This window comes from Chenopodium quinoa, unplaced genomic scaffold (genome assembly GCF_001683475.1).
Source record: "Chenopodium quinoa cultivar QQ74 unplaced genomic scaffold, ASM168347v1, whole genome shotgun sequence".
NCBI classification, from domain to species: Eukaryota; Viridiplantae; Streptophyta; class Magnoliopsida; order Caryophyllales; family Amaranthaceae; genus Chenopodium; species Chenopodium quinoa.
Window position 1 is genome coordinate 5,069,790 of NW_018743405.1, and position 16,603 is coordinate 5,086,392.

General features: G+C 39.8%; 1 protein-coding gene across 1 annotated transcript; it reads left to right on the forward strand.

The window, feature by feature from the left end:
* Nucleotides 1–14,268: 14,268 nt before the first annotated feature.
* On the forward strand, nucleotides 14,269–15,889 carry LOC110738946. The gene is made up of 3 exons (XM_021919391.1): nucleotides 14,269–15,283; nucleotides 15,384–15,464; nucleotides 15,548–15,889. Exons 1-3 carry the CDS (start codon nucleotides 15,194–15,196, stop codon nucleotides 15,887–15,889), a joined length of 513 nt encoding a protein of 170 aa, XP_021775083.1. The 5' UTR covers nucleotides 14,269–15,193.
* The last annotated feature ends 714 nt before the right edge of the window (nucleotides 15,890–16,603 follow it).

Genomic DNA, 16,603 nt, shown 5'->3' on the forward strand with positions numbered 1-16,603 from the left:
CAACATCTCGAGAACATAGGTTGGCTGTGATGAATGCCTTGGATAAAATCGAGATAGATTCTGACACCACTCCTGAGGGACTACCTAACTTCCTCACGAGTGAACTCCCTAGTCCAATTAATCTAATCACCTTCTCTGACAAAGATTTACCCCCAGAAGGTGACAAACACTACAAGGCGTTAAACCTCACAGTAGTCTGCAAAAGGATGAATGTTCCCATGACTCTTGTAGACAATGGATCGGCTATTAATGTCTGTCCACTTAGGACCGCAAGGATGCTCGGCATAAAGGATGAGGATTTAACTCCGTCCACACAAGGAATAAGAGCTTACGATAATACTCGACGTCAAGCTCTTGGCAAAGTAACCCTAAATGTGACGGTAGGAGCAATAGAACATGATACTACTTTTCAAGTGGTAGACATCAAAGCCTCATTCAATCTGTTGTTAGGACGCCCTTGGCTCCATGACCTAAAGGCCGTCCCTTCATCTCTCCACCAACAAGTGAAAGCTATAGTTGGAGGAATCCCCATCACTATTGACGCTTCGCCGATGAGGATCAAATCAATAGAAAATCCAATCATCAACGTGGAGCACGACGAAGATGATGAAGACCTATGGGGTTTTAACGAAGAAGTCTCCTTAATCCAAGAGGATGAAAGGACATCTCTTTGCCACGACCCCCATTCCAACATGATTATCAACACTATGCTGAAGAAACAAGGACACTTCCCTGGGATGACCTTAGGAAAGAAGAAAGGGATAGCAAAATCGATAGAGTCACCTGGCCTCCTTAAACTAGATACTTTCGGACTTGGTTTCGAACCGACTCGGAAAGATCTCAAGCGAGCCCAGGATAAGTTGAAAGCACATAGGGATGCTCGCATTCAAAAGAAAGCAATTCCAATGGATCAGTACCCTCTTACGCTTAATGGTCAGTTTATAAAAGAAGGAGAGGACTATCCATGCCATGAATTTCCCGAACCATTTGTTGTAAATGGCATACAACAACCAGGATTCAAGATTTTCTTAGATTGCTATTTCACTGATGAAATCCCAACTCCCGTCCATAAGGAGAAAGCACCCCCATGCTTTGAATTTAACGTCATGGGATTACTGTTTGGGCGAGAAAAGAATGAGCCAGTTCATGAGGAAGACAACTCCTCACTCATTCAAACGGTCCTACAAAGCGAAAACTTCGACCCCTCAAAGCTAATTATTCCAGCTGAAGGATTATTGCAAGGGTGGCGCAAGACTATCAAGGTGACTACTCCGAGTGGAAGGAAGATATCAATCACGACTGGACAAGGGCCGATGTTTGAAGAATCGTCAGAGTCAGAGTCAGAGTATGAGTTAGAGTCTTTCCCTTTAGAATCTTCTAAGTCTTTATCTATAATGCCTCCCCTTCCTGTTTCTTCTCCTAGGATAGTTAGTGACCCAGTCCCTGAGGACATATCACTCTTTGATGTAATGATCTCAGAGTATAATAATATCTCTCATTCTTCTTACTCCTCGTGTTCTTCCCTAACCCAAGATGACGAACATTGCTTAGCTAACGATGAAAAAGATAAAGAAGTTATTAAAGAAATGGAAACACTTGAAAAGAAAACACCAGTAATTGAAGAGACTGAAATAGTTGACATCTCAAATGATTCAACTCATAAAAGAGAAGTTAAAATCGGATTAACATTGAATAAACAAGAAAGAACCGATTTAATTAACTTGCTTAAAGAATTTATCGATGTATTTGCTTGGTCATATGAAGATATGCCAGGCATTAACAGAGAGATAGCTCAACACACTATACCATTAATTCCAGGAATGAAACCTGTAAAACAAAAGTTGCGTCGAATGAAACCCGACGTAGCACTTAAAATAAAAGAAGAGGTTCAAAAACAAATAACTGCAGGTTTCATCAAGGTATCCAAATACCCCGAATGGGTCGCCAATGTCGTCCCAGTTCCAAAGAAAGACGGAAGGGTAAGGATGTGTGTCGACTATCGAGATCTAAATAAGTCAAGTCCAAAGGACGACTTCCCTTTGCCACACATCGATATTCTGGTAGACAACACGACAAATCACGCGCTTCTCTCATTCATGGACGGATATGCAGGGTACAATCAGATTCTCATGGCAGAAGAAGACATGGAGAAAACAACCTTTATCACACCATGGGGGACTTGCTGTTACACGGTAATGCCATTTGGGTTGAAAAACGCAGGTGCTACTTACCAACATGCAACAACTGCCTTACTCCATGACATGATGCACAAAGAAGTTGAAGTATATGTCGACGACATGATTGTGAAATCAAAGGACCGTCCAGGCCATCAAGTAGCCTTAAGGAAATTTTTCGAAAGGCTAAGAAAATACAATATGAGGTTGAATCTATCAAAGTGTGCTTTTGGAGTCACCTCAGGCAAGCTCTTGGGATACGTCATAAGCTTTAGAGGAATAGAGATAGATCTAACCAAGATTAAAGCAATCATGTCGATGCCACCGCCCAAGACCGAGAAACAGATCCGAGGATTCATTGGCCGGTTACAATACATAAGTAGTTTCATATCAAAACTGACAACGATATGTGAACCAATCTTTAAAAAGCTCAAGAAGAATGTACCAGTAATATGGGATGATGAGTGTCAAAAAGCCTTTGACCGGATCAAAGCCTATCTCGCAAATCCTCCCGTATTAGCGCCAGCACTTCCTGGAGTACCTCTTAGGTTATATTTGACGGTTACCAAAGAGACAATGGGAGCCATGCTAGCACAAGAGGTAGAAAACAAAGAGAATGCAATCTATTACTTAAGTAAGAAGATGCTCGAATACGAAACACGCTATACACCACTCGAGAAATTGTGCCTCGCTTTGGTGTGGGCCACAACTAAGTTGAGACATTACATGTTGGTGCATACCGTTTTCGTGGTATCTCGATTGGATCCACTCAAATACTTGTTCGAGAAATCAACACTCAATGGACGAATTTCAAGATGGATAGTCAACTTAGCTCAGTTTGATGTGCGGTTTATGCCACAAAAAGCTATTAAAGGATCTGTGGTGTCAGACTTTCTGGCAGACTTTCCAATAGAATACTCGACACCGATACAGGACAATGAATTTCCAGATGAAGATTTGATGGTCACCGAAGATGATACTTGGACCTTGTATTTCGACGGAGCCTCAAACCAAAAGGGATGTGGCGTCGTAGTGCTACTAGTATCACCTAAAGAAGAACACGTCCCAATCTCAATAAAGCTTGATTTCGACGTTACCAACAATGCTGCTGAATATGAAGCATGTGTGGTAGGCCTTGAAACAGCTCTGGCATTGGGAGTAAAGAAATTAAGGATATTCGGAGATTCCTCTCTAATTATCAATCAAATATCTAAAAGGTAGAAAGTAAGGAGCGAAAGCCTAGCCCCTTACCAAACTTATCTGGAAACTCTTACCGACCAGTTAGAGAAGGTAGAATACACATATCTACCTAGAGAAGAAAACCAATTTGCTGATGCCTTGGCAAGATTAGCCTCAATGGTTAGGATTCCCACGGATATCGAGCAAATGCCTCTAACTATCGAAAAAGGCACAAACCAGCATATATACAGGCTATAGAAGACGACGACCCAGTCCAAGACGAAGATGAAGAACAAGAAGAAGAACCATGGTACACAGACATTCTCAACTATGTCACCAATGGAGAATACCCTCCTCATGCTGACAAAAGAGCAAAACGAGCCTTGAGACTTTTGGCTTCTCAATACGTACTCATAGATAACGAGCTACATAAAAGGGTACCTAAAGGTCGAGCTCTCCTATGCGTAGGAAAGGTGGATGCACAAAGAATAATGAGACTGGTCCACGAAGGAATCTGTGGAACTCATGTAAATGGCAAAATGTTAGTCCAGAAAATAATGCGAGAAGGGTTTTATTGGACTAACCATGAATAGGGACTGCCATCAATACGTGAAAAGATGCCCTAAGTTTCAAATCTATGCCAATTTACAACATGTTCCTCCATCTTTGCTGTACACCTACACATCACCATGGCCATTCTTTACATGGGGAATTGACATAATCGGCAAGATCACTCCCCCAGGGACAGGAGGCCACGAATTTATTCTAGTAGCAATTGATTACTTTACAAAGTGGGTTGAAGCGCAATCATACGCTAAACTCACTGCAAAACATGTAGCACTCTTTATCGAGAGAAACATCATTTGTCGATATGGGGTCCCACATGAAATGATAAGTGACAATGGAACTCACTTTCAAGTCGAATGTGAAGAATTGCTACATAAATATGGTATCCAACCTCATCATTCGTCCCCTTATAGACCTCAAGCAAACGGAGCAGTTGAGGCAGCTAATAAGAATTTAAAGACTATCATTGAGAAAATGACAGAAAATTATAAAGATTAGCCTGACAAGCTCCACTTCGCACTGTGGGGTTATTGCACGTCAATCCGTACGTCAACAGGAAATACACCATTTTCTTTGGTATATGGAATGGATGCCGTACAACCTGTCGAACTAGAAATACCATCTCTACGCATTGCGTTAGAGAGTAAACTTGATTAAGTCGAATGGACTAGGGCACGATATGAAGAATTGATCCTACTTGACGAAAACCGACTAGAAGCTCTACATCACACTCAGTGCTATCAAACTCGTATGGCTAGACATTTTAATAAGAAGGTTAAGACAAGAAATATCAAAGTAGGAGATTTGGTATTAAAAGCGCTAAGGAAAAATGTTTTAGATCCAAGGGGAAAGTTTAGACCTAATTGGTCTGGCCCCTACATTGTCAAAACAATCCTGTCAGGTGGTGCAGCAAAATTAACTGATATGGATGGCAATGAATTCTCAAACATGACCAATCTTGACCAACTTAAATAATACTACCCATAATTACTTGAGTAGGACACTCAAGAGAGCTACGTTCGGCCTGATTCCTTAGGAAAGGATACGAAGGCAACCCTTTACGGGTGCGGCCACTTTATTTTTCAACATCTCCGCGTTCCAAAATCAATTAAAATTCAACAAGAAGTCGGAAAACTATTGGCGTCGCAGAACAGAGTCTGGCGCCAGCCACAAGCCATTAGCGCCGGACGATGGTATTGGCGCCTGGCGCCAGATCTTAATAGATGGCGCCAATCTGTAACCACTGGCGCCAACTCAGCAATAAAATCTGGGCGAATTTCAGTGTTTTTTCGGAAAATTTTCGACTTCCGTACTCGAAGAATTTCTGGAAAATTAATTTCTTTTCGATTTTTCATTGCTTTAATAAAATAAATTTAAAGTAGCAATTTAATTGAAAGCTAAAATTTCATTAATAAAATAAAATTACATTGTTAATGGAATTTAAATAAGGCTGAAATAAATTAACTTTAAATAAAAATTAACAATCTAATAAATCTAAAGCTAAGCAATGTTCTAATCTTTCTTCTCCTTTTTAGCTCTTTTCCAATTCTTTTTTGTTTCCTCCTCTTCATCCATTACTTTAGCTAGTAGGCATCCTTTAGAGGACCTACATTCAATTTTGAAATAGATTGTTTCCTCTTCCGCTAGCACCCCATGCTTCTTTTTCACCCAAACCTTTTTGTCTGTGGTGGTAGCTTTCCTTTTCCCCTTGTCTTTAGTAGAATTATTCTTCCTAGGCATTGTAGGTGTTTTGAATTCAATTCTTGCACCTAAGTGCTCTTTGGCCGGTGTCACCCTGTCACCTAGACGATTCTTCACATCGATTCTACACTGATCAATTGAGGATTTCATCAACAACCACTTCTTTACATCATTAGGTAAAGAAGGGAGAACCTTTTGGGTAAGCACTTCCCATAAAAGTCTAGCGCTCCAGTAAGTGTCAAATTTATCCACTTCTTGAGACACGGGATACTCATAGGGAGGACGAAGATCCCCGGAAGGAATATTTTGAAGCAAGCCATATTGACTCTTTACTCTGCAGGGATAATAATATGTTACACAAGACAAGCTTGGGAGACGGCAGAAAGGTTGCTTGTTAACACCAATCATCCTTTTTATTTTCCACCACGGGATGACCCACTTGATAGTAAAATCACGTGATTCAAAGACTTTTCTCCACCCATGGCGCCCGATTTTAGGGATGCACTTCTTCCTTCTCACAAAGCAAGTGGGAGTATAATTTTCAATGTCGTCCGGAGGGCTAATTAATCCTAACCTCTCCATTAGCCACATCTGTAAAAAAATTGCAATGCAAATAAATTAATATTACAATACAAAAATATATTTTTTGATTTCTGTAATTAAAAATATTATTTTTCAACCTGTAATAAAATTGGAGAGCCGCGAAGAGGTGCTTTTGGGTCCCTTTTCAATTCATCTAGACTAATCATAGTCTCTCCAACAATCAATGGCTTTGGATTTCTCCCTGATTCAATTTGTTCTAGCACAGTGGTTATAATTGATTGACCCTCATTAATTTTACCACTACTAAGACAATATTGGTTAAGCATGCAGAATAAGAACGCCCTTCTTCTATATATGTGAAAAGATTCAGAAAGCGGTTTATCAAAATAATAGCTTGCGAATTCTTTCAAGTTCACTACATTGCCATCTACTATCTTTGATAAATCCCTTTCCTTCAAATTAAAGAAGCGCTCAAAATCCTTATAGTAATATGCATCTATTTAGGGATTACTACCAGGTCTATTGCAGAGAAGCCTAAAATAGCACCAAATTCCTCTGGCAAAGGGCTAATTTCATCATACCCTATTCTAAAACAATGTGTATCGATGTTCCAAAACTCTAAAGCGGTATGTATGAAGTCTATGTCTAAATCTACCCCTTTGATGCCATAAATTCCCCCCAAGTGAAACAAATCCAATTCTTTTCTTTCTCTAGCATTAAGAGATCGACACCATTCATGAGAATATTGGGTGAAGGTTTTACTGACTAATGACATGGTTATTATTTTTTCTCTGAGGAGGAGAATAATTTTTTCGCTGGAATGATGAGAAGAATCGGCTGAGCAGGGGGCTATTTATGTACACATTGCGAGGAATTTCAATCTGACTGAAATACGGAATCAGCGTCAATTGGCGTCGCAGCCTCGACATTGGCGCCACTTATCAGTGCTTGGCGCCACACGCTAAGTGTAGCGCCTGGCGCTACGCACCACAGGCTGGCGCCAGCCGGCGCCAAGTCAGCAGAGAAGCCGCGCGTGCTCAGTTTGCGTTTTGATATTAAACTTGAGTCAGTTAATGACTTTATGGCCCCGTTTTAATATCTTTTCTATCCTTTTCCATTAATTAATTAAATATAGCATTTATTTTTAATCACTTTTATTTCTTTTTTGGATTTTATATTAATTTTCAAAAAAAATCAGCATTTTTTTCTGTTTTATTTTTCCTTTTTATTTTTCTTTTTGGGGGAGAGAGTCGGATAATACCCTCCATCAATAATAAAAATGACGGAATTTTTTGCGCAAAATTGTTATCACACTTCTTTTTCACACACTAACATACACTAACATAATAATAAATAATAATGAAGTTACAATGACATAAAAATACAAAGTGTCTAAATAATGAGTCAAAGGCAAATTTCTATAAAAAGTCAAAATAAAATACATATACAGAAACAAACTACGGCGCCGGAGGACGTAGGCCCATCATGCCATAAAACTGCGCCGTTCGAGGAGTCACCTCTCCACCAGCTCCGGCCTCAGCACTAGCTCCAGTCTCCGTAGGAGGAGGAAAACTCAAGACAGGACCGCTCCAACCAAGATCAACATGAGGCTGAGATCGCGGAGGCTGCTGCGATGACGAGCCAACCTCGTACATCCCACCAACTCTGAAAGCCGAGGTAGCCTCTCCTACCGGTGCAGCAGGAGCACCCTCAGAAGAAGATCCTGAGCCCTCAGCAACATCGGCTCGAGCAGCCTCAGAACGACCACCTCTACCTCCGGACAAAGTACGACGACGTCTCGAGCTAGACCTCGCCGGATCTCTCCGCCCCTCAGGCCTCGTACGGGCGTGAGAAGCGATCGGCTGACCCTGCAAAAACCATTAAATCAGAAACAAGGTAAAACTGAAGCATAATGTAGAAATAATGAGTGAAGAAAAGTTACCTCTCGGACAGTGTCGTCTCGACGACAGGTAGCCACGTTCCTTATCCGGATGAGCTGGCTCCGGAAGGCATCTATACATCGTGTCATAGCCGAAACCACCTCGCGTGGGAGCTGTCAAGAAAATAAGTCAATGAAAATACATGATAACTGAATACAAGATTCTGAATTAAAACTAGACTTAACCTAGTCTGCTGACGAGGAATCGACCGCTCCACGAAGCGCTCGCCCTCAGGAGCCGGAGAAATCATCTCCTCGATCGGCCCGTACGTCCCCTGGTAGTGAATGGAGATACGGGGTGGCACGAACTCAGTGGGACCATCCTGATAAGACGGAAAGAAATCAGCAAGATATTACTTGGGGGCTACTCAGCGAAAGATAAACGCTAAGGATCTTACCCTCACATCCTCGGCCGGTACAAGGGCTGGAGCTAACAAAGGAAGTAGCTCCTAAGCGTAGCTCCACCCAAGGATCACATGGGACCGCCAGAGGGAACCAGACTCCTCAGCCATGCTCGGCAGCTCTCTCTCGTCGAACATGTGACGTGGTGGAGGAACAGGAACAACGAAAACATCAGAAGAGTTTTGTCTAGCAACTCTCTCTCCTAAGTATACAACCGCTCCGTAGGTCCCCATAAAGTAGCGACGCTCAGCAGAGTACTGTGCGGCTAATCCAGGGACCGTCTAACCGCCCCACGGTCGGTATACTACCTCAGGTCCCTATAAAAAGTACCAATCGGGTAAGAACATGTCCAAAACATCACAGAATAGCAAGATAAACACTAAAAGTCGTACCGAGATGATCCGACTCCGGACACGTGTAGTAGACATGTCCACATGGTGGCCGCCCCAAGAGGCGCTCACCGGATATCCCCTCAACGATGGTCTCGCCAGCGCAACAAAAGGAAAGTACTCGTAGAACCAGATCTACAAGAAGTTAAAAGCGTGAGTAAATGCTAACTAACATGTAGGGCTAAACTTTACAGGGAATAATGTTTACCTCTATGACCTTCCAGAAAGCAGACAAAGCGACGTTCGTCCTAAAGGACCGGCGGCGACACGAGTCCCTCAGCGCGCGAACGAAGTCAGTATAGGCCAAGCTGGCCCAATCATAAGTCTCGATCCGCTGGAGATCGCGAACATCAGGGAGGTAGTAAAGCAATGCTCTACTACCCCTATCAGGGGAGAATGTCCCTGACAACAACATCAGCACAAAGATGCGCACCCGCTGCTCTCGGATGGTCGCATCATCATCAAGAGCCGCTGCCAGCGTCGAGCGGCGAATCCCTCTAGCACTGAACTGAGTCGTCTCGACCTCAGCTCGGGCCCGAATAGCAATCGGCCCCAACAGCTCCTCGACCTCTGGAGAAAAGACGTCGATCCCGCCGTCGAACGGCAGCGGCACAGAAGTAAACTCTAGTCCTGTAATGAGACTGAAGTCTTTAGGGGTGACCATCATCTCGCCCCATGGAAAATGAAAGGTGTTGGTGGTGTCCCAGAAGAACTCCACCAAAGCGCGTACTAGTGGTGACCCCTCTGGAGGCGACCATAGCCTCGGAGGTCTCGAACAAGGCAACCAGTCCACAGGATTCCCATAGGAGTTTCGTCTCTCGATCCCTGGCGATGTGCATCCTATACAAATCGCCCAGACCATCACAGCCAGAGCCGTGATGCCGTGTCCTCCCAGGCTCGGTTCCCCGTCTCACCCTCTCAGAAATGTGGTGGACAGGGGCAAAGAACAAGGTCTGCTCATCCCACTCCGGGAACCGACCAAGCGAAGTGGACGGTGTGGTGTCGTCCTCCACGGGCCCATGCTCCCGTCTAGTGTTTCGGGACCGTGAACCTGAACCTCGTTGTCTAGCCATGCTACATTGTGCAGAATCATCATAAATTAAGGTTCTATAGTATCTAATGTTCGCCTAGCCGCATGATACTATGTTCGCAAAAAACAGAGTACGTAGTACTAAAATAGAGCACAAATTCAAATTGAGCATGACAACATTTTTTCAAGCAATCAAACAATTTCTTGCAACACTATAGTGATTATTGTGACAAATTGAACAAGAATTGCTAGCAAAAACATCAAGAACAAGCCACATTGTTCTTCACGACCTTAAGAGGTCCAACAATGGCAGATTGTTCATTTCTTCACCAAATTGAGTCAAACAAGTCTCAAATTACTCCTAAGGCAATATTCAAGCATAAACAAGCAATTTCATGGCATAAAACTTGATGAACAAAGCAAATTGAGCATTATAAATTTCGAATTTTCATGAAATTCGTGAATATACATGTCAAGAATTCATAAAAACCGGTGTGAGTTTGAGGAAAACTTACATATATCGGGAATATAGATGAAAAGAGCTTTGATTTGCAACAAATTTGAGCGAATTCGGTTGAGAAACGAGTGAGCAACGATCGATTGAAGTTTTCGGACTTCTCTCGGGCAGTTTCGCGACGAACAGAGCAAGAAATGAACGAAAAATGGAATTTAAAGAAGATTCCCGTGCTGGCGCCAGTCCCTAGGCATTGACGTCACGTTCTGTGCTTGGCGCTTGACGCCAACGCCAGCGCCTGACGCTAATGCCATTAGGCTGGCGCTGATTGATTTTCAGCGACGCCAAAGCAGTCATCCACCTGTTGGGGTTGTGCTAGCCTTCTACAACATATTTTGGGTTCCTTGGTACGCCAGTTAGCCCCTCTAAGCAATTTGACATGATTAAGTAATCGGCTTGATTACATAAAGTGATCGACCTGATGAAAAGATCGTCTCACTTAGCTTAAAGCGCCTAAGCGTTGGCTCATTAGCAAAAGGCACCGACATATAGGTTCAAGAGCATAGGGCACCGACATACAGGTTCAAAGCAAAAGAGCGCCGACATACAAGCATAGCATAGCGAGGTTCAGGCGATCTTTTAAAGATCGACAGGCGTGGATCTTCGGTAATTTCCTTGCGAAATTATCGCATCAAATGAAGATGACTTCAAGAGAAGATGTCTTCGACATCATTCCCTAGCTTGCGGAGAGTTGTCGCAAACAACTGAAGGTAATTTTGGGCAAAGTTGTCTTCGATCATAGTTCCTGAGGCATGGAAGATGATCATAATGCGGATGAGGATTATTTCAAGAGAAATAATTTTCGATGATGTTCCCTTGGACGTGGAATGTTATCATAGCGGGGAGGATAGTTTCGGGCGAAGCAATCTTCTAATTTGGAAGCAGTTACAAGGCGTAGCGGTTTTCAAGCGGGATGTCGTTCTCTAGCTTGCAGGAGGTCATTAAAACAACAGCAGCAGCAAATCGGTTACTTTCAGAGACGTGTGCTCGACGGTGCAAGATACACGTTTTTTTAATTCTTTTATCTTTCTTAACTAATGCTAGTTTTGCAGGTATCAGCGTTACAAGACTGATTTAGGATCGCAGAACGTTCTGAATCATTCTCCGTCCCTATCGCTACTTTGGCTTTCGTTTTCGAAACTTACGTTTCTCCAAACTCAGTCAAAGTGGGGGTTTCTGTAGACACCCATTTGTGTCTCCCCAAAACCAAACCCGGTGATGAGTGCCTTTCACATCGGATCATAATCGAATGATACGAAGTGTGGAAAGGTCTAGTGTTGCGGAAAGTTTTATTCTTTTCTCTTCTTCCTGTTTTTGAAAACTTTATTTTAAAAAAACAGCCAATCCAGTTTGGTTGGTCCATAATATGGGTCCAATAGTGGTGTAGTTGGATGGAGCTTCCAAAGACCTTTCCAACGATATATTATAAGCCCAATTCCGATGAATATTGAGGAAATTATGGCCAATTTACTAAACTGGACCCGGTTTGAGCTTTAAGTACGGCCTAATGATCTAGGGGAGGGCCTAATATAATTTATCATTCCTAATGAAATTAGGAATGGTTTTAGTTTTCTAGAACATTCTAGAAGGTTCTTTTCATTCTTAATTCAATTAGGATTCTTCAGAGTTTTAATCAAGATCAAATAGCATTTTCGATTGAAATTATATTATTTTATCTTCCAGTACGGGAAATTTATCAGATTTTCGAAAACGTGTTAAAAGTCAGTTTGGCGTCCAACCCCAGGCCTTGGCGCCTGGAACCAGGATTGGCGCCAGGCGCTAGCCACTGGACCTGGCGCCAAGGTTGTTTTTCGATCTTCAAACTCTGTTTTGTTAAATTATCTTTTTTGGATGATTTTCTCTATAAATATCGTATTAAAAACTCCGTTTTCAATCATCATCTACATCTATCAATCATCAACTCTCTTTATTCACCAACTATCTTCATCATTCATCAACAAGCATCAAATCGTTCATAAATTCTTTTCATTCATTCATTTATCAACTTTCAATAATATTCATTCTTTAGCATTCTTTCTTTCTTGCTTTTTCAAATACAAAATTCCGCATTCGCAAGATCTTGATACACCTAGCCATATTCGAAGTTGCCTTTGCCCTAGATGTGAAAGGTTTTAATTTCTTAGGGTTTGGTCCCAAATCTCTATTTCAATTATTTAATTTAATTGCTTTGTTTATTATTTTCCTTGAAGTTACTAACGTGTATATTTTGTTATTAGAAAGAGGTACGAGGCATCCAAGTAAGTACTTTAATGGTTTAATTGATTTATGATGTAGAAATCATGTTTACATTGTTGTTATGATATTCCTAGTATCATGTCTAGGATATTTTTAATATTAAATATGATTGTTATGATGCTTCCTATATTCTTCCTAATATTTATGATTGTTAGTATCATGTTAGGGTTAAAGATTTGATTTTTATTGCTTAGTGACATGCTAGGGTTTGTTTTTAATCTTGTTAGTATCATGCCTAGGATCTTGCTATGCTTTAACATCATGATTATGATTATGATTGATATTATTATTATCAATGATGTTGATTGTTTATTATGTTGCTTGATATGTATTATTTTATATTATTTATTGTTTGATCACTTTTATTGCCTGTTTAAAGGGAATTTGGTACTTGTAATCACGCTTAATAAGATAATTAATAATCTTGTTAGGGTAATGTGATTATAATTCAAGTGATCGCCAATAATAGTTTGTATGTGCATTATATTCAACCAACATAGATTAAACAGGTTTAGGTTTAATCCTATTGATTGCATGTTACTCAGAAAGCGCACATGAATACGATCAGAATAAAGTAGAGGCCTATTATTATGGCAGGTTCAATCTCTTTTAGGTTGGATTTGTACCATCATCCCCGAACCCTATTTTGGTTCATGACCTTATGGAGTTGACGATCTCTTGGATCGTTAAGGGGTGTAACCTTCACCTCGTGAACGGTTTACAAGTTCCTTAAAAACTTGTTGGCGACTCTTTTGCTCTATCTTCTTCCCTTTTTGAACGCCACCATACTTTAGTGTATGATCACAGTGGGGTTCAAGCTAGTGGGATTTTAAAGTCTTGAAACTATTCCCTATAGGTACTAGGATATTTTTATGGAACAATTGCTAGAAATGGGTCACTTTGTTCTTTAACTTATACAAGATAGGATCTATTGAAAAAAGGGTGTTATAGAAACAACCAGAAACTGATTTTACAAGAAGTTGAGGTAATTTAATTTTTTTAATTATTTTTTATTTTGTGTGTGTGTGTGTGTTGGAAATGTAATAATTTTTTTTTAATGTTATTATAATTTTCAATTTTTTTTAATGTTTTAGAGACGATTTTTTTTACCCAAAATCAGTGGAGAAATAGATATTGGGATCCATTGGGCATAAATGGAGAGACTACAAATGTTATTTAAAAGCAAAAGGATATGATGATGATACCGATGTTAACACACTTTATGATAAGTGTCCGGAAGATAATGTTGATTATGATCAATGGGTTAGTCTTGTCAATTTCTGGAGGTCGGCAGAAGGACAGGTTTGTTTTATATGAGTTTATACTTAAATTAATACATACATTCAACATTATACTTACATTCCACTCTACTTGATATATAAACTACAAAGTAATTTTTCTATAATAAGCCTATTCTACTGAACCTTTTTAGGCTATTATCAGTTTTCACTCTAGGTATAATAGTGCTATTATCAAAAATGAATTTTATGCATTTAGAAATGCTGAGCGGATTTACTTTGAAGTGAATGTTGGTGCTTAAAATTTTTGTGGGTGGTCACCCGGATGTGTATAGATCTCTTGTCTATATGCTAGTATGGTGTTTCAAATTCATTGTCTATCTAAATATCCAAGCACCTCAGCTATCTCAATTCTTAAAACACTTTTTAGGTGCCTAGTTCTACAGACTAACATTAACACCACAAATTCCAAAAGCATACCAAATTACATATAACAAATTTCCAATCAATTCAAATCAAAAGTACTCTTATCCAACCCAAAACTTCACCACAAACAATTTGAATAACAAATCTCAATTTTTGCAATCTGAATTCATTCTGACAAATGCAATCTCAATAACTCATAAAACTAATCAAATATCAAAAATAAAAAGTAAAATGAATAAAGAAATAGCTCAAAAATAACTACCAAAAACAGTTATCCAATATATATGACAAAAATAAATTGCCACCAGCTAAGCAGAACATCAAACAAATTGCCATACAAATATTTAGCTCCCAAAGTTGACAGCAAATATTAACTATAGCCTATAAACATGTGCCCCATGGAAAAAATATAATTAGAGTGACCAAGAATGTAAAGCCAAAACACAAAGAAAGATTAATTGAAAAGCATAGCACCACAGTACTTCCAATGCAACACTTCAGGCATCAGGCCATAAGCTTCAAAAAAGTCAAGCAGAGCAACAATTTGTACCTGAATCCGGAGTCAAGCTCTAAAAATGGGTGAAGGTTGAAGGAAAAAATTGAAATACCACCATCAGTCTATTCATAATTAACATATCAGACTGACTCACAACAATGATGCAGACTGTTGCAATTCTAAATCTATCGGATGTGTATAAATCTCTTGCAATTCTAAAATGTGTTGATAGCTACAAGTTGGAAAATTTTAAGTATGTAATGGGTGACCAACATTATATTATTTCTTCAAGAATATCCTAATTGTTGTCATTTTTTTTGTTCTTGGCAGAAAAGAAGCATGCGTAGTAAAGAATCACATGTAAAGGCTAAAGTGAAGCCGATTCATACAACTGGTACTAAGAGTCATGCACGTATTCGTAAAGAGATGGTATCCTTTTTAAACCCCGAAACTATAATTATTCAACTTTTTTATGCACTTTTTCTTTGTTGAGTTATGGTTTGTAACATCTCTTTTATGCAACTCTTAGAAAAAACAATTGAACAAGAGCCCAACACGCACTCAAGTCTATTTACAATGTCATCAACATGAAAGAGAAGCGGATATAACGGTGTGTAATTTTTCCTTGTCATTAGATTATTTAGTTGAATAATTTTTTCATAATTTAGTTATGCATATATTTGTGCTTTGTAGAACCAAATTAAAAGGGTTGCAACTGAGGAGGGGGACCAAGAAGACTTAGATGATGATCCTGTTTCAAAAGTGTTGGAAAAAGATCAATATGGTCGTGTCCGTGGTTTAGGATTAGGTGTTAAGCCGTCGGATGTGGGTGATTCATCATACCCTCGATTTTGCAATGGTTTAAAAATGTCCTCCGATAATGAAGCAGCAATTATACATTATTTTCGTCGATTGAAGGGTCAAGTGCACAGATTGAAAAATCGAGTCAAAATCCAAGGATTTACTATTACAAAGGTGAAAATGAAGCTCCAAGATCATAACATTTTTGTCTCTAATGAGTCTAACTCTGACTGATGATGATTCTCTTGCTTTTGAATCTGATTATTCTAAATCAGAGGAAGAATACAATGCTGCGGTAAATTATAACACCCCAATAATTCTCTCTTTAAATCCGTGAGGACCCTGAACAATATTCAAGAAAATTACTGGCGTGCTACCGCCACATGCTTAAACGTTAAGGCTATATCAGAAAATAGTAGCGGAAATACTAAATCAGTTAAAAATAAGTTTCAAAACCAATAAACAAAACCAAATTAAATCTTACAACTTGGAACCATTAAGGCCCTTATTCAAAACTCACACCAATAGAAGTAGTATGAAAGTAAAATTGAGTTTAAATAACTTCAAAAGTAAATAGCAATAAAAATAAGAAAAGCAACCAACACTCCACTCAAGATCCCACCACCTAGATACGGATGTTGCATGTGTAAGAACATGTGGTTTATCTGCTCCCAATATTACAAGTGTAAAAAATTGGATCGTCACAGGATCATTAAAAGGCAAAGGCCATGACTAAAGAAAGACACACAAAGCACGCAATCAGCAAAGCTCAGTACATACTAGCTGCGAAACATAATAAGAAATCCCTAGCATGCTACTAATAATCAATCAACACGCATCAATAATTTTTAGACTCAATACATGACTCAACTATCTGTAGACACCCATTTGTGTCTCTCCAAAACCAAATCTGGTGATGAAAACCTTTCGCGTCGAATCATAATTGAA